We start from the raw sequence: 24,113 nt of genomic DNA, 5'->3' as shown, positions 1-24,113 counted from the left end.
CAGACAAAATGTCCTTTAGTTGGACCTTCCTGGCTTAATGGGCAAACTGATTATTTTGTGGGAGGGGTCCCAGTGGTCCCCAAATACAGATCCTTAGCAGATTTGTTTATGTATTTGCATTATTTATGGTTCACCTTTCTCACTGAAACTCAAGGTGGATTACACAGCATGAGACAGATAAGTCAATAGGATCCAGTAAACAATACTGTAGAGATTTGGTTTGCAGCAATCCACAAACTAATAGAAATCTGATAACAGAGCTGAAAGCAAGTTGAACAAATTCATAACTAGTAACATGACACATTAAACAGTGCAGGAATTGCATAGTGGAATTATAGCGACAGACAGTACATACTGGACACTGCAGTACAGGCCAGTGTCCCTATCCATTTACCAGTTCATTTTTCTGGAAAATATCTCATGACAGTAAAGTCAATACCTGTGTAAAGAAGTCCCCCTGAATAACTCAATTTTGCATAGTTTGCGGAAAGCCAGGAGGGTGGTAGCTTTCCTGACTTTATCAGGCAGTATTTTCACTAATAATTTAGTGGGAATGAACTGAAGCCAAATTGGAGGGATATTTTTGGCCCTGGAACTAGACATTCAAACCCTAACTATGTTACTCTTTCAAATCAAGTTCTTTTCCATCAGGGATAAAGTTTAAACAAGCCCTCCTACATAAGGTTGGAACCAGATGGTTTGATTTTCAGTCCAGAAAAAATCTGCTGCTGCCTCATGATATTTTTCCCCCTCTAAAATATTTGAAATATGGTTTGAGTTGAAAAGATTCTAGAGGAAATTAGGTCAGGTTTTGTAAACTTGCTATCCTGGGAAGTTATTTATCATAGCAGAAGCCATTTACTAGGCTGAAATTGGGTTTAAAAGAAACTCCATAGACATGAGCTGTCTAGTGGTTAGCAGCAAATATGTGAAATCAGGCTGTTTTGATCCATGCCATTGCAGAGTATTATTAGAGAGTGTGTTCTGCTTGTAGACAAAAAGAAACTCTTTAAGAGATGGGCATACTTTTTTCACAATGATACAGTAAGCCATAGGGTTGCCAAGTCCAATGCAAGAAATCTCTGGGGACTTTGGGGGTGGAGCCAGGAGACTTTGGGGGTTGGCTTTGGGAGACACTGGGGTGGAGCTAGGAGCAAGGGTGTGACAAGCATTACTGAACCCCAACGGAAGTTTTGACCATCGCATTTCAAGGGACGGCACACCTTTTTAAATGTCTTCCTTCCCTCCACCCTTCCCTTCTCTGATTTCACCTCAGAGGTGGAGCGGGCGACGCCGCTGTGCTGCCACCTCTTCTCCGCTTCACCGTAACTGCTCCTCCGAGATGGGCTCAGGCTGAGGAGTCCGGGTCCTAGAAGGACCCAGATTCGCGGCTCGCCACGCTCCTGGCCTGCCTCCACCCTCCCCTTCTCTGATTTTACCTCAGAGGCGGAGCGGGCAATGCCGCTGCGCTGCTGCCACCTCTTCTCCCGTTCACCTTAGCTACTCCTCCAAAATGGGGCGGCTCGCCACACTCCTTGGCGCCATTTCCCCCCCTCCCCCCGCTTCCATTTTTTTGGAGAGCGGGGGAAGAGGCTGTAAATCCTGGGGTCCCCCGCCAGGACGGGAGGGTTGGGAAGCCTAGTAAGCCAAAGAAAGTATTTCTGATGTAAAAAAAATGCTCACAAAGCATGTGAGTTGAATTACTTTTCCTGCACTTTCTTAATTAACAGGATTACCAGATTTTAAAAAAGGAAGACATATTTCCCAACTGGCTACTTCAAACAACTGATCACTATGATAGATCTCATTTTAAATACCGCTACTATTTAAGTTGAGGCTTGCCTCCACTGGGGGACTATAGGGCAAAAGAGGCTCAGCCTCCCAACCCAAAAGAGAACATTTTCATCATTTTTTTTTAAAAAAAAGAGCCCAAAAGATGACAGACACATAAAAGGGAACATCTAGTCACCCTATAATTAATGCTGTATTGATTCCCATATGGCAAGCATGAGAAATGTAGTAACATTATAATACTTAAAAAGCATATGCTGGATATATACTTAACCCTTAACATGCGTAAATGTAATGAAAAATGCAGTGCGGTTTTTGCCTATGTTATCTGGTCATAGTATATTCCATATCAGAGTCTTTTGTGGGGAAGATTTTTTAAATGCATAGAATCTGTATTATATGATTTGTTCTTGTAGCCCAACATGAATTTGCTCCTACCCAATATCCAAATTTTGTGCTATACATTGTTTTGCACCACAGAAATCTCAGCTCTTGTAACATTATGGAAGTTTTCTTCAGAGGTTTACCACTGGAAGTTATTCCAGAAGCTTGTGGAATTTAATACAAGCCACATCTCTGTAGTAAAGTTTCATATAACTTCTCAAAATAAGATTTATGATTGTGACTGTAATGTTGCATGCTTGATGTATTTGAAAAAATAGCCCTGGGCAGGGATTGTTTTGTAGAAAAATAGGTGGTGGAGCTAATTAGCATAACTCATTAGCATATGTCACCCCTCACCAGCCAAAAGCAACCCAAAGCAAGAAAGGAGAGCCCTGGGTGAGTGAGGCCTTTTTGGCCAGTTAGAGATCCAGTCAGCCCAAGCAGGCCTTGCTCTCCTGGGCTGCCTCCCCCTCCACCGTCAAAAGGCCAGCAAGCCACCCGCTGCCCATAATCTATAAGAAGGAGAGAAAGGGTGGTGTGGGCATCTCCAGGGGTTAATGAGGGCTGCTGGGGATGTGGCAAAACTGGTGGCTGCCCGCTCTCCTAATCCAGGGATTGTCATGCAGCTGCACCTACTATTCAATGGACAAGGTAGATGGGGAGGAAGAGGGGGAACCCTCAGAAAGGTTCAGCTGTGCTCCTGTGAGCTCCTGCTGAATCTGAGGCCTGGCCCTGGGCAATAAAGAATTTACATATATCCATGATTTAAAAATAAATGCTCTGTAAATTATTTTTTCTGACTCCCTTTTCTTTTTTTCTTTTTTTTTGCATTTTCTTACTTTATTAAAGGAAGAATTTAAAAATTAATAACTCAAACAAAATCTTTTACACTATACAAACTTAATATCACATAAACATTATATCTTCATGTTTTCTTCATCTTCATCTCCATCTTCTTCCTTCATTCTTCTCTCAAAGGTTAAATAATAAGATTTATAAAATTCACTAGTTAATCTTAGTTCATTATATTAGCTTTACATTATATATTTCAAATCAAGTTTGAGCTAAGTTATTCTACAAATAACATAATATAGCCCAGCCCTGGGAGACCTTAAAAATTAAGGACTGGAAGAGAACAAAACTCCACCCATGGGCTGATTATACCTTGGGGGAACATGCCCAGACACTTACAACAGTGTGTTACGGAGAGGCGCTGCCTGATAAAAATGGAGCACCCAAGTGCAAATAAAGAGAGAGGATCTCCTACTTCTGTTAAAAAAAATGGAGTCCGACCAAAGACAGGCCAAGAAAACACTCCATCTAAACAGGTGGAGTGGACCCAGTAGAGAGCTTGCTTTGGTTGATGCCTGAAGTCTGTGTCTCAGTGTAGGTTCACCCATTGCCCCCCTCCAGCACCTCTGCCCAAACGGGATGCATAATGACATGGGAACTGCGGGTAAGTACTACTCTCACTCTGATCTTCTGCTGCTTGCCAGTTGTCTCTTCCTCCAGCCTATCACCTCTACCTTGCTAACTCCAATCAGATGCATAATTTGATTGATCCTACCCTTGAAGGTCTTTGATCCCTTTCCAAGTGTCAGCCAAAATCCGGTAACAAATTATTCAGTCGCTCCAAGCTTATCATCCTAGCAAAAGGTGCGAAGTTTCCCAACATAGCGATTCAAGATAGCCATCATGGAACATCAAAGCCCTTGGTAACTAATGACCCCCATCCGTCGAACCCCTATATAATGTGGGTCAAAAACCCACCTTGATGTGCATTCTGTAGGGTGCCATTTGCAGTCTGTACCACCTGTTACTCCTGTAACTGAGTCTATAGGGAGCATTACGCTGGTCTTTTGCGTTCCTCTCCGTGTACTTTCCTTTGAACGGACATCTCCTCTTCTGGATCAGGTGAATATTACCTGCTTCAACAACCCTTGAATTCCTATATCAATAACCTCTATTTTCTTAGTCTCTTGATTGCTTGTACATGGATCTGTGTGTGTATGTGTAAATCCTCTTGCTACATATCCTAAGTAAACATTATAAAAGTACAATTGCTTGGACTATTCTTGGCTGAAACGCGAACTCCGTATCATTGAAAGAAAAGATCTTTGCTCCTAAATTTGCTCTACCAAGTGTCTTAGCTAATTTCCCCATCAAAATTAAGAGACTTAAAGCATTGCCTGTAACAAATTGGTGTAGAACGTGGGCATTTCCTGAACATCTGGATTACACGAGTGCTCCAGAATTTGGCCATTAAGACTGATATTAAAACAGTGTGAATGTGTGTGAGTGGCTCCAGTTGAGCAAATCTGTCTTGTGGGTTGGCTTCCCCTTTCACTTCTTGCAAGGATCTTTAGCAAGATGCCCCGACTATTCCACAAGGATTGCAGTTTGCCCCAATCCATGAGTATAGTTTGAACGCAAGTGGCTGAAGGTCCCCAAATTCCCTGGCCGCCCTGAGGCCTTCTGAATGGTGCTATTTTGGGGGTGGAACCCAGGCTAGGATCTCTAGTTAGGAAAACCTGCACCAACACATGTAGGCATATATAAAGACTGTAAAAGAAGCACTGTAGCCTCCTTCCCCTGCCCACGGTTTTAAAAGGCAAGAGAAGAGGAAAATCTTGCAAGAAGTATAGCATTAAGTCCTCCTAGGGTTGCTCCCACAGAGGCAAGAGGCCAGAGTGAGTGGCTCACCCTCTTTTTGGTGTTGTTAGGGTTAGACATTTTTTCCTGGACTGTGGAGACTGGTACCCCTCCCAGCCGAAAAACCTTCCAAGCTCTCTGAGTAGTGATTAGAAATTGCATAGCACGTACCTGAGCTGGCGCAAGTCGGAAAGGTGTGATGGTAGTTCAAGATAAAGATAAATTGTTGCTAGACTGCTCCCTGGGATTTTTCCTCCCCTTCCCTTCCCAGCGCCCAAGCTGACGCACAAGTTGAAAAGGTGTAGTTTTAAGATTGAGAGTTGTTTCCAGATCCCCCCCCCTCGCTCCCCCCCTTGGAGCTGACATGAGGTTGGAAAAAGGTGGACCCTCCCTTAGAAGTAAGAAGGAGAGTATTGTTTAGAGCAAAATTGGAAGCTTTGTGAAACCCCTGCTGAAAGTTAGCATGTAAAGTGGAAAAACAGTGGAAAGTTCTGTTTGAACTGTCTCCTTCGCACTAGAGCTGGCACGGGGCCAGAAAAGAGCAGAGAGTGAGACTTTGTAGAGTAGTTTACTGGATTACTTTTGAACTAAATTATAGGGATAGAACTGAAGGCCGTGGGTTTTGGAAGTAAATTGGGTAGAGTAGATTGGAACATAGTGATCGTGATTGAAGTGTGGAGAGATGAGTCAGAAACCAGAGCTAGATAAGTTTGGAAAGTGGATGGCAAAGCAAGGAAAGAACACCTGAGAGGCCATGTCCTTTGAGAGTCCCGACCCCCTCCAGACTTTTAGGGAAGCTTTCCAGAAGTCTTGTGAGGAAAGAAAAATTGGACAGTCAAAGAGACAGGAATTGGCCACCTGGGGAATGTTTATTGCACTCCAGGACACCACTTCCTTTATCGCAGACATGCTTACACAAAATGAGGAATTAAGTTCCAAGCTTACCAAGATAGAGCAGGAGATGACTATGATAAAGGAGGAAAAGGATAGAGAGATGACCATAAAGGGAGGAGAAACACACAGCCGAAATAGAAAGGAGAGACAAGGAATTAACTATAAGGAATTTAGAAATGGAGTTGCTCAGGTCCAGCTGTAACACTCAACTTGAGGCTGCGCAATGCCAGATACAGGATCTGAATGTGGAGCTAGGGGCACAGCTAGACGCTACCTAGAGGGATATGGAAGCAGATTTTAATGATCAAAGATGATGAAGTTCCTCATCAAAGGCTCCTTAGAAAGCTTGAGAGTCATGGAGTAAAAGGACAGGTCCTCTTGTGGATCAAAAACTGGCTGAATAATAGGAAGCAGAGAGTGAGTATAAATGGGCAGTCTTCGCAGTGGAGGACGGTAAGCAATGGGGTGCCGCAGGGCTCGGTACTGGGTCCCATGCTCTTTAACTTGTTCATAAATGATTTAGAGTTGGGAGTGAGCAGTGAAGTGGCCAAGTTTGCGGATGACACTAAATTGTTCAGGGTGGTGAGAGCCAGAGAGGATTGTGAGGAACTCCAAAGGGATCTGTTGAGGCTGGGTGAGTGGGCGTCAACATGGCAGATGCGGTTCAATGTGGCCAAGTGCAAAGTAATGCACATTGGGGCCAAGAATCCCAGCTACAAATACAAGTTGATGGGGTGTGAACTGGCAGAGATTGACCAAGAGAGAGATCTTGGGCTCGTGGTAGATAACTCACTGAAAATGTCAAGACAGTGTGCATTTGCAATAAAAAAGGCTGGGAATTATTAGGAAGGGAATTGAAAACAAATCAGCCAGTATCATAATGCCCCTGTATAAATCGATGGTGCGGTCTCATTTGGAGTACTGTGTGCAGTTCTGGTCGTTGCACCTCAAAAAGGATATTATAGCATTGAAGATAGTCCAGAAAAGGGCAACTAGAATGATTAAAGGGCTGGAGCACTTTCCCTATGAAGAAAGGTTGAAACGCTTGGGACTCTTTAGCTTGGAGAAACGTCGACTGTGGGGTGACATGATAGAGGTTTACAAGATAATGCATGGGATGGAGAAAGTAGAGAAAGAAGTACTTTTCTCCCTTTCTCACAATACAAGAACTCGTGGGCATTCGATGAAATTGCTGAGCAGACAGGTTAAAACGGATAAAAGGAAGTACTTCTTCATCCAGAGGGTGATTAACATGTGGAATTCATTGCCACAGGAGGTGGTGGCGGCCACAAGTATAGCCACTTTCAAGAGGGGTTTAGATAAAAATATGGAGCACAGGTCCATCAGTGGCTATTACCCACAGTGTGTATGTATATATAAAAAATTTTGCCACTGTGTGGCACAGAGTGTTGGACTGGATGGGCCGTTGGCCTGATCTAACATGGCTTCTCTTATGTTCTTAAAGGGCAGCCCTAATACAGGAGCTGGAGCAACTCAGAGGTGCTGAAATTAATAACCAGATGGAGCGGAGAGTCCTTAACTCGACCCTCCTGGCTCACCAACAGAAGTATGAAGAGCTGTTTATGCAGCATAGCAAGGCTAAGGAGCGCATAGAAGAGTTGCAGAGGGAATTGGAGGATGCAGAGAGGCTGGCAAAGCACATAGCTCAGAAAAAGATCAATGTCTACGACGAGGTCAATCACGATAAGTGCAAAGCCGAGAAGGAGGAATTGGAGGGAAAGCTTAAAAGGCAAATGGCTTTCATTTCAGTTATCAAACCTAAACATATGTCATCTAAGGGTATAATGGAACTAATGTCAGAAGATGTGATCCCCCAGGACGCCCAGGAGATCTTCCCTTTCAATCCCGATTGGAAACCCAGGAGTTATGAGGCCCCCCAATCTGTCTCCGTGTAAAGTGGAGAGTAAGCAGGAGAGCCCTTGAGGCCAATTCATATGAAGATAGTGAAGGGGGACAGGGGAGAGTCACCACTCAGGAAATCACTGAATATGCCTCTTGGAAACCACATGAAGCTAAGGCTATAGCCAACTCCGTGGGCTCCTTTAATAGACAGAATGATTTAGACTGGATGACAAAAGTATCTATGGCTTACCCTACGGCTACAGGGGCAGACCTAACACAACTAGCACGCATCTGTATAAACGGGGCTGATGCTACTACCCTGAGCCTGCCCTGGTGGGGAGGGCGGGATACAAATAATAATAAAAAAGTATTATTATTTTGATGCGGGGGTCAATGCCTGTAATTTAACTACACAAGACCAAGTGGGATGGATGCAGGCTGACATCCCCCTAATGAGGCCTGGAATGGACGCCATGGCAATGTATTTTGAAGACAAGCAACGCCCCGGGGAGAGTCCAGAGAGCTACCTAGGCAGGGAAAAAACGCTAGCCATCCTAGCTGATAGAATCCCAGCTATAAATGGAGTGTATAATTTTGATCAGCCAGACTTTAAGGCAGCAATATATAGGGGAATAGCTCAGGAAACCAGAGCAGCTATGGGGCAGATCCAGCACAATTTAATGAGGTGGCTGGACCTTAATGAGAAAATCTGATATGTGTCAGACTTAATGAGGGAACATGCACCCAAAACCGGCTGTAAACCCTCCTGTAGAATACAAGACACTAAGCAGGCTGAGCTCATACAGGCTGAGCTCATACATATGCCAACAATGGGCCACATTCTAAGCCAAGGTATGAAAGAAATAGAGTTCATCCAGCCCGAGCAGAATGGAACAAGGACCAAGGAGAAGATAGAGGCTACTAGGACTTTAGATGAAACCACAAAGTAGGACCATCGTCCCCACATATGCCAGCTCTCCCTCCCCTTCAAGCAAACCAGTACAGCCACCCCAGCCAGAAGGGAGGATATGGGCCACCTCCAATCCAGGGTCAATACATGCAGCAGCTGAACCCATATAATCCTCATGTTCCTTTGGCCCTGGCAGCTCCTCCCCAAGGAATGTATGTACCTCAGCAACCCTCAGCAGTTTCAGCGGTGCCCTTGCCCCCTCTCCTCCCTTCGTGCCTCAACCAGGTGGAAGTAAAGGCTTCCAGGAGAAGGAGCACACCCCGGACACCTCTAGCATAAGGAAGGATGCATGGAGATGATTCAAGGATATGGGAGAGGACATGAGCCTATATGATAAGAAGGCCACCCACGTTCTCCTGGCAGCTGTGCAGGAATGGGAAAAGAAGCTCTGTATGCAGTAGGCTCCCGTGGCCGCCATTACCACTTCCTCCCCTCCTCAGCAGCTGTACCCTGATCTAAGTCAGTATAACTGGGGTGCCCCAGGTCCCATCCTCTTCCCACCAAAGTCGTGGCACATTTTAAGCCTGACGACTGGGGAATACCAATGGTACGAGTGGGCATATGGACTCTGGGGAATATTCAAACCGCAGATCTCCTAATAGACACCGGTGCTGCCTTAAATGTACTTCACTCAGATCTTGTTGTAGCTGGAAACCCTGCCCATGTGCCTGTGACCCTTTCAGGCTTTGCTGGAGGTTCCCATGCATCCAAGCTCTGGGAGAACATTCCCATTAGTGTCGAGGTACTGCATACAAGAAAACAAGCTTGTGAGGACAAGGAAGAGCCCGGTATTCTGGGAATGCCTTTTCTGAGGATAAACAAGCTCACCATAGATTTAGCTAACGTACTACTGTGGCAGCTGGAAGATGGTCCTCCTCTCATTAATGCCATGCATAGATGCGCCACCCTTAAGGCACCTCTCCCATTGGCGCCTCTCACCTCAGACCCATGGACTATCGAGTTTCCCAATGTTTGGACTAAGGACAAAGCGGAGTGTGGCTTGGTTAAAAATGCTTGTGTACTGATTGAAGGAAGGGATCCCCCATCACAAAAACAGTATAAATACCCGACCAAGACCGAAGTCGGGATTGCGAAAACAATAGAGGGTCTTTTGAAGTGGGATGTAATTCTCCCCATGAAGTCCATATGTAACTCGCCTCTGTTGCCAGTACTGAAGGCAGATGGGGTAACATGGAGGATGACAATAGACTACAGAGCGCTAAATGCCGTCACTCCCGCAGTGGCCTCGGTAGTGGCAAAATACAATGAGGTCCTGGCAGCCATAGCAGCAGGGTCAAGGTATTATACCGTTTTGGACTTGGCCAATGCGTTTCATTCAATTAGGCTCCATGAATCTTGCTGGTACAAATTTGCCTTTACATTTCGTGGACAACAGTATTCCTTCAAACGGACGCTGCAGGGTTTCCATTCCAGTGTTAGCATCTGTCATGCGCATGTAGTACAGATGTGGGAGAAGATAAGCCCTTCCTCACACGAGCACATGATCAGTTACATGGATGATATCCTGATCCATTCAAACAAACAGGAAGACGTGAAATCACGCAGGAAGTACTGAGCTTATTGCAGGACACCGGCTTCAAGGCTAGCCGAGAGAAAGCGCAACTGGTAAAAACAAAAGTGAAATACCTAGGACTGAAACTAGGAGCCAAAGGCAGAACCCCAGACGCACAAAGGGTAGACGTGATCTCAAAGCTCCCTGCCCCCACCGATTCGCATTCACTAAGAGCTCTGCTAGGAACGTTTAACTTCTTGCGTGCCTTTATAGAGAATTTTGCCGATAAGGCCCGTCGTCTCTATGGACTACTTAAGAAAAGGGCACAATGGGAATGGAGGAAGGAACAGCAGGTAGCTTTTGCCAACCTCAAGAAAAGCCTTCTACAAGCTCCCGCGCTAGCGCACCCTGACATGACTAAACCATTTTACATTCAACTGGCCGCCTCTGAGCAAAGTATCGCAGCCACCCTGACCCAAAACCAAAATGGGGCTATGAGAGTTGTGGCTTATGCATCCCGCAACTTATCACAGCCAGAGAAACGCTTCACCCCTTGCGAGAAGGTATGCTTAGCCTTACTATGGAGTCTGGAACACTGAGAATTCGTTATAGGGGGAGCAAAAGTTATAGTATAGACCACACACACCCCTTTGAAGTATATTCTGTCTGGAAAAATTCAGAACAGGCAGGTCACTAACAGCAGAATTGCACAGTGGATGATAGCCTTGGTAAGCAAAGGCGTCGACTTTCAAAAGGAGTCATAGGAGCTGCCCTCTCCTTATGGCCTGATGATTGTAGGAACAGAACATGAGTGCCCTATACCTGAACTTAAAAGGAATACATGTCCTGCAGTGTGGGGAGGATCCTTAGAGGAAGCACTGCTGCAGGGTTTCACATGTTGGTTTTGTGACAGGTCCTCATTACATGTAGGAGGGAGAGTTGTGACTGGATTTGGAACAATTAGCTACTTTTGTCATCCAGTCACTCCAGCCAAGCAGCGGAACTAGAGATTCTCCGGCAGGTCCTTTTCTTTGAGCCCTTAGAGATCTCCTTAGCAGTATATACAGACGCAGAGTGGGTGGCCAAAGCCGCCACCATGTGGTTCCCCGGATGGCTTGAGAACGGCAGGGTGAATTCAGGAGGGAAAACCAATACCACACCCAGACAAATGGCATAGTGTGGCCGGGTGTGTTCTAGCCAGGACCCACCAAACCTGGTTGCCCATGTCAAGGGACATCAGAGGGACTTATCCCCGACCAGCCAGTGGAACAACAAGGTAGATGAGTTAGCAAAGGCAGCCACTTATGCAGACCTGGACACAGAGGTAGTGGAAGAATTCTTCCCGGTTTGTGCAGTTACCACTAGTAGGCAAGCTTCCTGATTTTTCCCGTACCTGGACCTGGCCATCCTTCAGGACGGAGACCCCATGATAACGCAGCTAGCTGATGCAGGGAAGGATCCCACTGGCCGGTATGTGATAGAGAAAAAGGAAGGAGTGTATTAGGCCATAGATAGTGAAGAGAACCCTCATTGGATAGTCCTTACTGAAACGCAGGGAGATCTTATCCAATTAGTCCATGAACAAGGCCACAAGGGCAAAGATGCCACCCTAGAAAGAGTAAGAGAAACTGGATGGTGGCCGGGCATGCGCAAGGACGTAGAACAATGAGTTAATAATTGCCTCTCCTGTGCTATGGTATGTGCAGAGCTGACTGGCACAAAAGCCCCCATTCAGCATCAAAGGATCAAAGGACCGTGGGCTCGGATCCAAATTGATTTCATTGGCCTTCTTCCTAGCACTCCACGAGGATACAAATACTGCCTTACTGTAATGAAGATGCCCCCATTTAGCAAATGGGTCGAGGCATTTCCCTGCCACAACAACACAGCAGTGACCATGGCCAAAGTTTTGTTTAAGAACATCTTTAGCAGATTCAGCATCATGCATGTAATTAACTCAAATTTGGGCTCACACTTCTCTGGGGAAGTTACCAGAGAACTATGTAAGGCTCTGGGAATAAACAGATTTCACATAGCTGTACACCTGCAGTCATCTGGAACCATAGAGAGAACAAATTGCACCTTAAACATAAGAACATAAGAGAAGCCATGTTGGATCAGGCCAGTGGCCCATCCAGTCCAACACTCTGTGTCACACAGTGGCCAATATATGCGTGTGTGTGTGTGTGTGTATATATATACATAGACACACACACACACACACACACACATATATATATATATATATATATATATATATTTTTCCCCTATGGCTAATAGCCACTGATGGACCTCTGCTCCATATTTTTATCCAATCCCCTCTTAAAGCTGGCTATGCTTGTAGTCGCCACCGCCTCCTGTGACAATGAATTCCACATGTTAATCACCCTTTGGGTGAAGAAGTACTTCCTTTTATCCGTTTTAACCTGATTACTCAGCAATTTTGTTGAATGCCCACGAGTTCTTGTATTGTGAGAAAGGGATAAAAGTACTTGTTTCTCTACTTTCTCCATCCCATGCATAATCTTGTAAACCTCTGTCATGTCAGTTCACAGTTGACGTTTCTCCAAGCTAAAGAGCCTTAAGCATTTTAACCTTTCTTCATAGGGAAAGTGTTCCAAACCTTTAATCATTCTAGTTGCCCTTTTCTGCACTTTTTCCAATGCTATAATATCCTTTTTGAGGTGCGGTGACCAGCATTGTACACAGTATTCCAAATTAAAGGAAGCTCTCATGAAAATGGTGTGATCCACTTGGAAGAACTGGACGAGAAGTTGTCCATCATCCTCATGGTCCTTAGAGGGACAAAGGCCGTGCATGGTTTCTCTCCACCCCTGGTTATGATGGGGTGGAAAATGCTGCTTCCAGAAGCATTCTGGATAAACACACGTCCCTTCTGAACTAGAGCCTGCCTTGGTCATGGATCAATGGGTGAGTACATTGATCAGTGAGCTAAGCAAGGTCCACCGTCAAGTAGCCCACCAACTAGGAGTTGCCCAACAGAGTGGATAAGAGATTGGGTTGGGTTTGAAATCCCCAGCAATGGGAAGTGGGACAACTGGTTATGTATCGCAAACTGTTTCAACAAGAACACTCTCTAGCTTCTAAATGGCAGGGGCCAGTAAAAATCACACAGAAGGTAATCCCTGCCATCCATCAAGTAGACATCCCTAGAAGGGGAGTGGAGCCAGGGTTCAAGTATTTCCTTTGTTCCCAGTTGAAGGAGTGGAAAGGGAAGACACCGGAGGAAACCGCTCCTAGCGATCCTGCTCCCCCTATAGCCACGAAATAAATGTAAAATAGATCTCCTTAAGCGCACAAGCACAGTCCAATCAAGTTTGCCTAGCCGACACCTTCATGACCCTTTCGGAAGACACCCCCACCTTCCCAAGCCAGCCAAGGGGGAGGAGGATGCAGTCACATAAATAAAAGCTGTGGAAAAAACGTGTCTGGAAAAACATAATAATTCCTTTCGCAGGTTGTGCCCCAGTTTATCAGATCGCTGAATATGATAAGTACCATATTTTTCATTCCATAAGACACCCCCCCCAAAAAAAAGTGAGGGAGAGTGTGTGCGTCTTATGGAGCGAATACTGCAAAAAAGGGGCGTGACCAAGGGCGAGCGTGTGACGGGCGGGTCCAATCTGCACCCACGCGTGACGGCGGGCGGGTCCAATTCGCACGCCCCTCCCCTCCGCAAGGTGGGGCCAAGAGGCTGACACGGGGCTCCTGGAACCCTGCGCTTCCTCGGGAGTAGGAGCCCTGGGGCTGGGGGGGGAGACTTGGGGGCTGGAAAGAAGCCGACGCATGTTGGAGGAAGGAGCTGCAGGGCGGCGCAGGGCGGGACCCCTCGGGGAAGCAGCCTTTGGTCAGCCAGGAGGGCTTTGCAGTCCTGCATGGAGTTCCTCCTGCCCTGGTAAGTATTCCAAACCTTTAATCATTCTAGTTGCCCTTTTCTGCACTTTTTCCAATGCTATAATATCCTTTTTGAGGTGCGGTGACCAGAATGTACACAGTATTCCAAATTAAAGGAAGCTCTCATGAGTAATTCCTTGGATGGAGCCCTATGGCCGGGGGCATTCTTAATGTTATGCTGCACCCCACTGTCATAATCTTACATTTTCAAATCGTGGTATTGGGAGTGTTCATAGCCGTGGTCTGCTGGGTTTGTAAGCAAATCAAACGCATTGAATCAGTTTCTGAATTTTCCGTCGGATGTTCATCATGTCCTAATCAACGCAAAAAAACCTGCCACCAGAAAATCTTATTCTTTAAAATGGAAACGTTTTTCGACTTACACTGTTCTACACAACTTCAAGCCTGAACTCTCCACTATAGCTCAGATCCTGACCTACACTCTGTCCCTCTCTAACTCAGGACTGTCCTACTCTTCTCTGAGGGTCCACTTAGCGGCCATCTCTGCATTCCATCCACACATCGAAGGGTGCACTGTTTTCTCCCACTACGCTACTAAAGCCTTCCTGAAGGGGATCCTTCACCTTCATGCCCTAATCTGCCAGTTTCATCCCACCTGGAGCTTGTCTCATGCTGAGCCAACTAATGAAGCCACCCTTTGAGCCCATGGCATCCATTCCTAAGCATCTACAAATAGATTCAAGGGCAGCTTCTATCCAAGTGCCGTGGTTAAGCTAAATGCAGGGTTATGAATGGTTATGTGTTTTTAGATGCATTTAAATGGTCTATGTATATGTCCTTTGTGGGTGTTGATGTGTTGGTATGTTTGTGGAAGAGCACCCCATTTCGTTGCTCTCATTTTCTTGAGAACAATGACAATAAATCTATCTATCATCTATCTATCTATCATCTATCTATCTATCATCTATCTATCTCCTGTCCTGGAAGACAGCTTTCCTGGTAGTGCTTACTTCTGGCAGAAGAGCCAGCGACATATGCGCTTTCAGAGCAGACCCTCCATACACTATTTTCCATCATGATAGAGTTGTTTTATGGCCTGACCCTTCTTTTCTACCCAAGGTAGTCTCACCATTTCGTCTAGGAAAGCCGTCTACATTACCTGCCTTTTTTCAACGCCCTGTCAACGCTGGTCAACAGACCCTACACAACCTGGACGTACGTAGGGCCCTTGCTTTTTATATTGAGCGGACACATCCATTTCGAAATGACACTAGACTCTTTGTAGCATATGCAACCCACAACCAAGGCAATAAAATCTCAACACAGAGATTTTCAAAATGGATTGTGGCTGCTGTTACATTATGCTATCGACTGTCTAAACAGCCTATACCTCAACATTTACGAGCTCATTCCACTAGAGCCGTTGCCACTTCATCAGCCTTCTGTAAGGGCGTTCCGATGGAAGACATCCGTGCTGCTGCGGTCTGGTTATCTCCATCTACGTTTGCCTCGCACTACGCTTTAGACGTCCGTGCTTGGCGTGACGCGTCCTTCGGGCAGGCTGTACTATGGTCCATTTTTGACTGATGTCTCCAGTCGTCTGCGCTATAAGTACACTATTGCTTATCATATGCATAACTAACCTTTGTCCTTTGGGTACCCATCCAGCACCCGCCTCCGGACAGATTAGCTTGCCAGTCACCCATGTGTGGGACTGCACAGAGACCACGATGAAGATAAACAGGTTTCTTACCTGTAACTGATGATCTTCAAGTGGTCATCTGTGCAGTCAAACACACCCACCCAACCTTCCCCGCTGCTGGTTTCTTGTTCTTGATTCAAAATTTTTCCTCCTATACAGCAGCTGGAAGAAACTGGGTGGGTGGAGTGCCTCCCTCTCGTTCTAGGCATGCGCAGTGGATGCCTCCTCCCCAGGACAACGCTCTAAGATTGCTTTGAATTTTCCGAGGTTGGGTTCGATCCTGGCGGATAACTCATGTGTGTGACTGCACAGATGACCTCTCAAAGATCATCAGTTACAGGTAAGAAACCTGTTTATATCTTATTCCTAAGGCCCGCAGTTTAGCTGTCGTGCCTTTAAGATCTCTTCTGATCTTTAAGAACTCAGGAAGAAGATGAGGATACACCTGGATCTTTAACCCCTGATAATCCAAACCGCCCCTCTCTCTGGCCTCTGCAAGAATCCTGCGTCGTGTTCGAAAATCCTTGAATTCTGCCAATATATCTCTGATATATGATAATGAAGTGAATTCCTCACATACCTTGCCAATGCGATAAGCTCGCTACAGGAAGGTGCAATTCCAGCTTCAAGACCCAGCGTAGCTGCAAGCCAGTTTGCCATAAATATAGTCAGCTCTGTTCCAGCAACAGAGTTTGATGTGAACCCTCTGAACTTTAGGCACAACTCACAGCTTCGATAGTCCAAAGTAAGAGTATGTTGCTTCGCCCAAGTATCTGAAGTTGTCTTAGATTTTTTTTCTCAAACTCAGTAACTTTTTGAAAAGCTGTCTCTGCTTTTTGGCATGTCTGTTTATGAAGCTCTTCTAATTCATCCAGGCATTGGGTCGCAGGTTGTAGCATTTCTATTATATCATTTCTCAGTTCTTGCCTCTGTTTGGTTAGTGCCTGCATTAAAAAATTTGCAGTGAAACGAGTCTCTTCAGCCGTTGACTCACCTCTCTCCAGTGTTGTGGAGGAGGTGGATGGTATGTCTGGAGATGGAAAAAAGTCTGTTAAACACTGCATCTTTTCTTTTTTGTTTTTGCCTTTCTTTCCTCCCTTAGCCATCTTTTAAACTTTAAATTTTGATGTTATAGGGGATAAAAATATTTATTTTTTAAGCAGGCTGAGTAAGAGCTGGGTAATGGCTTCCAATTCAGAAATGGGTCAAAGCCACTTCCCCCTGACTCTCTTTTCTAAACAATATTAAATATGTATTTCTTACAGGTTAAACAGAATTATTTTTTTTGCAAACACATATTTTACTGCTTTTATCCTACACTACAGTTTCTCAGTACCTGTACCACAAACATGCTTGTGTCTTGCAACAAAATGATTTGCCTTCTGATACGCTGATGGACATATTCTGAATTCTAAGCATAGCAAATAGATGATTCTTCTTCACTGTGGACTGTCTTTTAAAAATGATCTAAAGAAAGAAATATGGCAAATGCATTACCCCAAGGTCCCACTAGAATGCTACATTCATCCAAGTTGTTTAAGGTGGCTTACCTTTGGCTCCCAGGTGATTCCCATCCATGCACTGCCAAAAGCCAGACCCTCAGCTGTGATTGAACTATTGCATGATTCTTCACACCATCACCAGGGAATTTTGCTTTCCATTTGAGCTTATAAAAGTACCCTGTGATTTCAGCTGACAATTAGCTATCCTGTTCTGATTCTCTAGACCAAACAGCTTGAAGTATTTTTAAAAAAATTTTAAAACATATCTGACATATTTTGTCTTGCAGCCTCAAAGACAGTGGCTACGGCGAAATGGACCAATTAACATTAACCATTATGCCAATAAGAAGAGTGCAGCTGAAAGTATGTTGGACATTGCTTTGCTCATGGCCAATGCATCCCAGCTCAAAGCAGTGATGGAACAAGGGCCTTCCTTTGCATTCTATGTTCCTCTTATTATCCTCATCAGCATCTCACTCACACTGCAGATTGGAGTTGGCGTGCTTCTGATATTCCTCGGTAAGTATGGGGACTAGAATTATTTATTTTTTCCCAACCTTAATGCCTCTATGGTATTGCTTTTTCCAAGTTTTAAAAAGGCATGTCAGTTGTTTTTTAATTACGGTATTCTATTTTTTGCAGCTAATTTCCTTTCTAAAGCACTGGTTCTTTCTGGAGATAACTATTTTTGAATGTCTTCTAAAAATAGTGAAAAACAAATGGAAATGTATTCAGATGCCTGGTGATAAGCTATATACCAATACAAATGTAAAAGCAAGATGGACACTCCAGTTTTTGATAGCAGCATCTTATTTTACTAATCTTAAGACAAAAACAATGCAGGGTATGAAAGTTATTCTAAAGCATACTATATGCTTTGTGTGTCATTTTGTTGTCTGGATGTTATTTTGTTGGACCAAACTGGCTCCTTATGTTTTTGTTAAGTTTACTACTAGGATCACCAGTGCCTAATTATGACACCATAAAACGAGGGCTACCCTTAGGGGAGAACAGAGAGGGCTGTCACTTTCTCTTGGTATAATCGTTCATCAATCTCTCTGATGTAATCATTGGATTTTACTGAGAGTTCTGAAATGCAGCAAGTTCCTCTCATGCATAAAACTAGCTTTCTCTGGCACCTCCAGTAACCCTTAGTATGAAAAGAGAATGATTAGCACATTTGCAGTAATCCAGTTTTTTTTTTTAATTCTAAGACGTTGAATCATTTAGCCATTATAGAACAGACTATTCTAACAAGGAAATTTTGAACTATGAACCATGCAGTGAACTCTGGCTCTGAAGTGCTTATCTATTTAACAGTAGCCGTATTTGTTGCTTTACAAGGTGCATATGAAGCTTTGTAAACTATTAAAAGCATTTGTGGAACAGCACAGAGCTCTTTGAAACAGCAATAAGAAACAGATCATCCAGTGCTTGAAGGGGCCCTAGAATGGTGGCTGTATTCTAGGACTTTTGATAACAGTAATGGCTTGTAGCAATTCCATAGAGTTGGGATGAGATCCTACTCCTACCCTACCAGTCTGGTGAGCAATGTTTATTTTCTTTTTAAAATATTTATATTACCCCAGTTTTTGCTCATATAGTAAATTACTTCCATTTGAACATACATAGATGTCATATTGAGTCAGCTTACTCACCTCAGTACTGTTTGCCTCAACAGGCAGCATCTCTGTGGGGCTCAGAGATATACCTTTTTTAAAAATGGAACTAGAGTGTATCAAAAGTACAAGATCTTCTTCGTGGTCTCTGTGCTTCACACTCATGGGATAGAGCGCCTGCACCGATCCCCGAATCAGTACCTAAAAAGCCTGGGATTTTTTCGTGCTCGGCGCCAGCGGGCATGCGCAGGCGTCCCAATGCGCATGCTCACCAGTGCCAGAGCGAGGATCCCACCAGTTCCTTTCTGACTGCTGCGCTAAGAGGATTTCCTTTCATGTCCCCAGTCGGTAAGGTAGTCGTTGGATTGCCTTTATCGTTCTTGCATACAGCCCTTTCGTTGTTTTCTTAGTGTAGTTAGTAGTTAGTTGTTAGTAAAAAAAAAAAAAAAGAGTTGTTGGACTTGCCCTTCGGGGCTTAGTTTCCCCCCCATTTTTCTCCTCAAAGGCTTTCCTGAGCGGGTTTTTTCCTTGCGTCTATGGAAAGACGGGGTTTTTTTAAGAGGTGCCGATCCTGCGGGAAGAAGATTGCCCCCCCTGACGGCCATTCCCTCTGTCTACTCTGCTTGGGCGAGGGGCATTGTGTGGATTCTTGTTCGCATTGTTTGAGCTTCTCAAAGCAAACGCGCAAGAATCAAGCAGCGAGGCTTTCGGCTGCATCGGTCGAATCAGCACTTCGGCCACTGAAGATAGCATCGGGCTCGTCGGTACCAATGGGAGAGACCACAGCCCCCATGGTCGCATCGGCTGATACATCGCCAATCAGGACCGAGATGCCTATCGAGCGCGGGCGTTCCGCAAAGCGTCCCTCTGAAGGGTTGGTGGACACCCCAGCAAAAAAGCGTCAGGATGATTCGGGGACCCGATCATCCACACCGAAGAAGGCGAAGTCTAAGGAGAAGTGGAAGAAGAGATCGTCCCGCACTCCTTTGCCCTCTCATGATGCTTCGGCATCGATGGCTGCTCCACCGAGAAAGATCTTGGTGTCCCCACATCACATCCATTCGGTGGCAAGAGGCAGCGCTTCACAGCAACTCTGTCTCTTGGCATCGGAGCATGAGATCGATCTCACCCAGCGATCCCATTCCTCCGGATCGCGGCGCAGTGAGAGTGACTCAGTTTCAGAAATTGAGGGGTCGGCACCGATACAGCTGTCGGAGCCAATGGACCAGGTGAGGGGTCGAAGGGAATTGGAACCATCGATGGCAGTTTGTCGCTTCCCACCACTACCACCTTGGGATCAGCGCCGCTGGCCTTCTTCATATTTGTACCCCTATCCACCGTACCAATGGTACCCACCTCGGGACTTTGCAGAGTGGGACCGGCAATCTGAGGCATCCCAGATGTTGAGACTCTCCCAGCATTCCAGATGCCGCCCTTCGGCATCGATCTCCGTCCCGCCTGAGAGGTGCGCTGTAGTGGTGGAGGAGGTTCATTCATGCTCATCGGTAGCAGTTCGATCGCCCATCAGAGAGTCGACACCGATACACTCAGAACATTCGTTGCGAAGAGAGTCTTCATCGTCGGACTCCGAGGTAGGTACCGACGATCCGGACAGGGCCCTGTAGCCTTTGCCAGTGTCGCATATGGCTGAGGATCTTCCTATCTCACCAACGGAGGATCTAAAGTCATATGGGGACCTGGTAAAGTGGATGGCGACCTCTCTTTCCCTTCCAGTGACACAGCCGCAACCCATCGTGGATGATACGATCTTTGACATCATGCAACGGGACACGTCTACGGCGGTTGCATTACCTGTGATGAAGGTGATCCTTCAGGCAGTAAAGGAGCCCTGGGCGAAGCCTGCCTCCACTCTGGTGTCATCGAGGAGATTGGACCATATGTACCGTGTCCAAGAGGCTGGGGCAAAATTCCTCTTCTCATATCCGAAGCCGAATTCTGTGGTTGTGTTATCATCCTCAAAGGCTCGCAAGATTCATTCTTCCTCACCAGATAAGGAAGGGAAGAAGCTGGATAATGTGGGGAGGAAATTTTACTTTGCAGGGGCTCTGCTGCGTGCATGGCTAGATACCAATACTTGGTATGGGATCAACTCACCCCCCTTCTGTCCTCCCTGAGCGAGGAGAAAATAGCAGCGGCAAAGAAGCTGCAGAAGGAGGGCTTTGCTGTAGCCAAGCAACAATTGGCTGCAGAAAAGCACATGGTGGACGTCTCTGCAAAAACAATTACGTCGGCCGTCTGCCTTCGACACCACTCCTAGCTGAGGTCAACAACCCTCCAGCAAGACACCAGGGCCTTCGTGGAGGATCTGCCTTTTGATGGAGAAGGCCTCTTCAGCACTACTACTAACACTGCTCTGCAAGAAATTGATAAGAGCATAAAGACCTCCAGGAACCTGGGTGTCCCTGCTCCTTCCAGAGTTCCCAAATCGAAACAGTGGCACAAGCCCTGTGTTAAGAAACCTTACCAGAAGTTCTCCCCGGAACAACAGTGGCAACCTCGCTCTGCTCAACCGGAAAGCAGGTCCCCATACAGGGGGAACAATAGGAACCGATATGCTTCTCAAACCACCAGCAAGTCCAAGGGCACTCGCCCCCAAAAGCAGGGCCTTTGACTTTCTCGTAGCACGTGTCACCGTCCCCACCCTCTCTTCATCCATCCACCTCCGCCCTTTCCTACAGGCCTGGGAGTCTATCTCAATGGACAGGTGGGCGCTTTCCATTGTAGCGGAAGGCTACAGAATAGACTTTGCTCAGATTCTGACCCAATCCGTGGTAATCACCACACCCCCTTCCCCACCTCTGCTGGCAGAGGTGAGCAACCTGCTACAGAAACAAGCCATAAAACGGGTCCCGATGGAGGCCAGGACGGGAGGCTTCTACTCTTGTTATTTCCTGGTTCCCAAACGGGATGTGGGTTTGAGACCAATCATGGACCTTCGGAATCTCAACAAGTTTATTCTGTACCAGAAGTTCAGAATGTCCACTCTGCAAACAATCCTGCCCCTCATCAACCAAGGGGACTGGATGGCAACGCTGGACCTCAAGGATGCCTACTTTCACATCAGCATCCATCCTGCATTCAGACCTTTCCTTCGGTTTGCAGTAGGTTCTCAACACTTCCAGTTCAAAGCCCTTCCATTCGGTCTGTCCACTGCACCTCAGGTGTTTACGAAAATGATGAGCATTATGGCTGCTCACCTCTGGCTTCAAGGGATAGTCGTCTTCCCATACATCAACGACTGGCTCCTTGTGGCGGAATCGAAAGAGAGCTTGTCAGAGCATATTGCCACCACTCTTCGTCTCCTCACCCTGGGGTTGCAAGTCAATTTGGAGAAATCACATCTTACTCCATCATGGACAGTTCAGTTCATAGGGGCTTTGCTGTATACAAACCTGCATCGAGCCTTTCTGCCTCAGCAGAGAGCGATGGACATCATCAACCTTGTAGAACTTCTACAAAGTCGGAAGTGGGGCACGGCGCAACAGTTGCAGCGGATGCTGGGGCTGATGGCGGCAACTACAAGTGTGCTTCTTTTTGCCAAGTTGAGGATGAGAGGCTTACAACTCTGGTTTCTTCATCATTTTCGACCATTGAGAGACTCTCCTCGGAAGAGGTTTGTGATTCCACTTCTGACACTCCAAACGCTGCAGTGGTGGAAATCAAAGGACAATATTTGTCAGGGCGCTCCATTCCATTTACCTGCACCAACAGTGACAATCACAACAGATGCGTCTTTGTGGGGTTGGGGGGCTCACATGGATGTTCTGTGTGTAGGGGGCCCTTGGCCTTCCCAATTGACTCACTGTCACATAAACTACCTGGAACTGATGGCAGTTCACTTTGCTCTGCGATCTTTCCGCCCCATGGTGGTGGGGAAGGTGGTTGCCCTGCTGATAGACAATACCACTGCCCTGTGCTACATCAACAGGCAGGGAGGGATGGTCTCTCGACGACTCTGTATGCTGGCTCTGGAACTGTGGTCGGAGTGCCTGGCCCACAGCATTTTCGTGAAGGCTGCACATCTCCCAGGGGTGCTCAATCTGCAAGCAGACTCTCTCAGCAGGGGTGCTGCCTCGCCGCACGAGTGGGAGATACCGTGGCACTTCCTGCAACCGTTTTTTCAACTCTGGGGGTATCCCCAGGTGGACATTTTTGCTATGGCCGAGAACTGGAAGTGTCCTCTGTTTTGCTCCAGAGGGGGTTCAGATCCAGAGTTGCTGGGAGATGGTCTGTGTCACGAGCTGGGGCCAGGCCAGGCGAAGTCCAGGGGCAGTCCAAGGTCTGTAACCGGTGAGCAAGAGTGTCCAAGGTGCCAAAGCCAAATCGTTGTCCAGGTATCGTAGGTCAGAGGTTCAGAAGCTGTAGTCAGGGGGTCCAGAAGTCAAGCCAAGGTCAGGAGGTCCAAAGTCAAAAGCCGAAGTGGATGCTAGGACGTCAGGTAGATGACTAGTTGCTTCCACAAAGCCTCCTCCCAAAGCCTACAGCTATATAGCCCTCTGCTGGCTGTTGCCCATTTGGGCTTATTGCTGGCTCAGAGAGGCAGCCAGGATCCTGTTGCAACTCAAGCATCCTTGCTCTTAGAAGGGCCAGAATCCTCTCAAAACTCAGGGCTCAGGGAGCGTCTTGCTTGTGAGCGTGCCGCCCTCCTCCGATCCCTGAGGTCCTGACGGAGGCGGTCACGTACACGCGCCACCCGAGAGGGCGAGGCAGGGGGGCTGGGATCTTCTCCAGCAGGAGGCAGGGGCACTGGTGCAGGTGGCAGGGGCACAGTTTCTGCTGCAGGCTCAACTTCCTCTACAGGGTCCCCAGCACCCATGACACTATCCCCCCCCCCAGGGCCCCCCTCCGTCGAGGGGCCTGGGAGGTCGGGGTGGTCGTTGTGGAACCGTTGCACCAAGTCCGGGGCATGAAGATTGTCCACGGGCTCCCAAGACCGGTCTTCTGGGCCGTATCCCTCCCAGTCCACAAGGTACTGGAGGCCTCCACGATGGTACCGGGAGTCCAGGATCTGGCGCACCTCGTATTCTTCTTCATCATCCACCAACACTGGTGGTGGTGGCGGTGGAGAAGGAGGCCGAGCTGGGTCAGGGCGTGCAGCTGGAACAAGGAGGGAGCGATGGAACACGGGGTGAATGCGGAGGTGGGGTGGCAACTGGAGCCTGAAGGCGACGGGGTTTATTTGTTCTAAGACAGGGTAGGGTCCAATGAACCGCGCATCCAGCTTGTGAGACCGACCAGGCCGGCGCAGGTAGCGAGTTGAGAGCCACACCTGATCCCCCGGCTGGATTGGGGGGCCTTCCTGCCTCTTCCGGTCCGCAGCTAGTTT

General features: G+C 46.8%; 1 protein-coding gene across 1 annotated transcript in view; it reads left to right on the top strand.

The window, feature by feature from the left end:
* The window catches only part of NINJ1 (ninjurin 1), a 54,380-nt gene that overhangs the window by 14,099 nt on the left and 16,168 nt on the right, over positions 1 to 24,113 (top strand). The window contains exon 2 of the mRNA XM_060239812.1: positions 17,435 to 17,666. Coding sequence (XP_060095795.1) covers positions 17,435 to 17,666 — 232 coding nt within the window. The remainder of the gene's footprint in view (positions 1 to 17,434; positions 17,667 to 24,113) is intronic.

The sequence above is a fragment of the Heteronotia binoei genome, chromosome 5 (genome assembly GCF_032191835.1).
Source record: "Heteronotia binoei isolate CCM8104 ecotype False Entrance Well chromosome 5, APGP_CSIRO_Hbin_v1, whole genome shotgun sequence".
NCBI classification, from domain to species: domain Eukaryota; kingdom Metazoa; phylum Chordata; class Lepidosauria; order Squamata; family Gekkonidae; genus Heteronotia; species Heteronotia binoei.
This window is presented reverse-complemented; position numbering and strand designations above follow the sequence as displayed.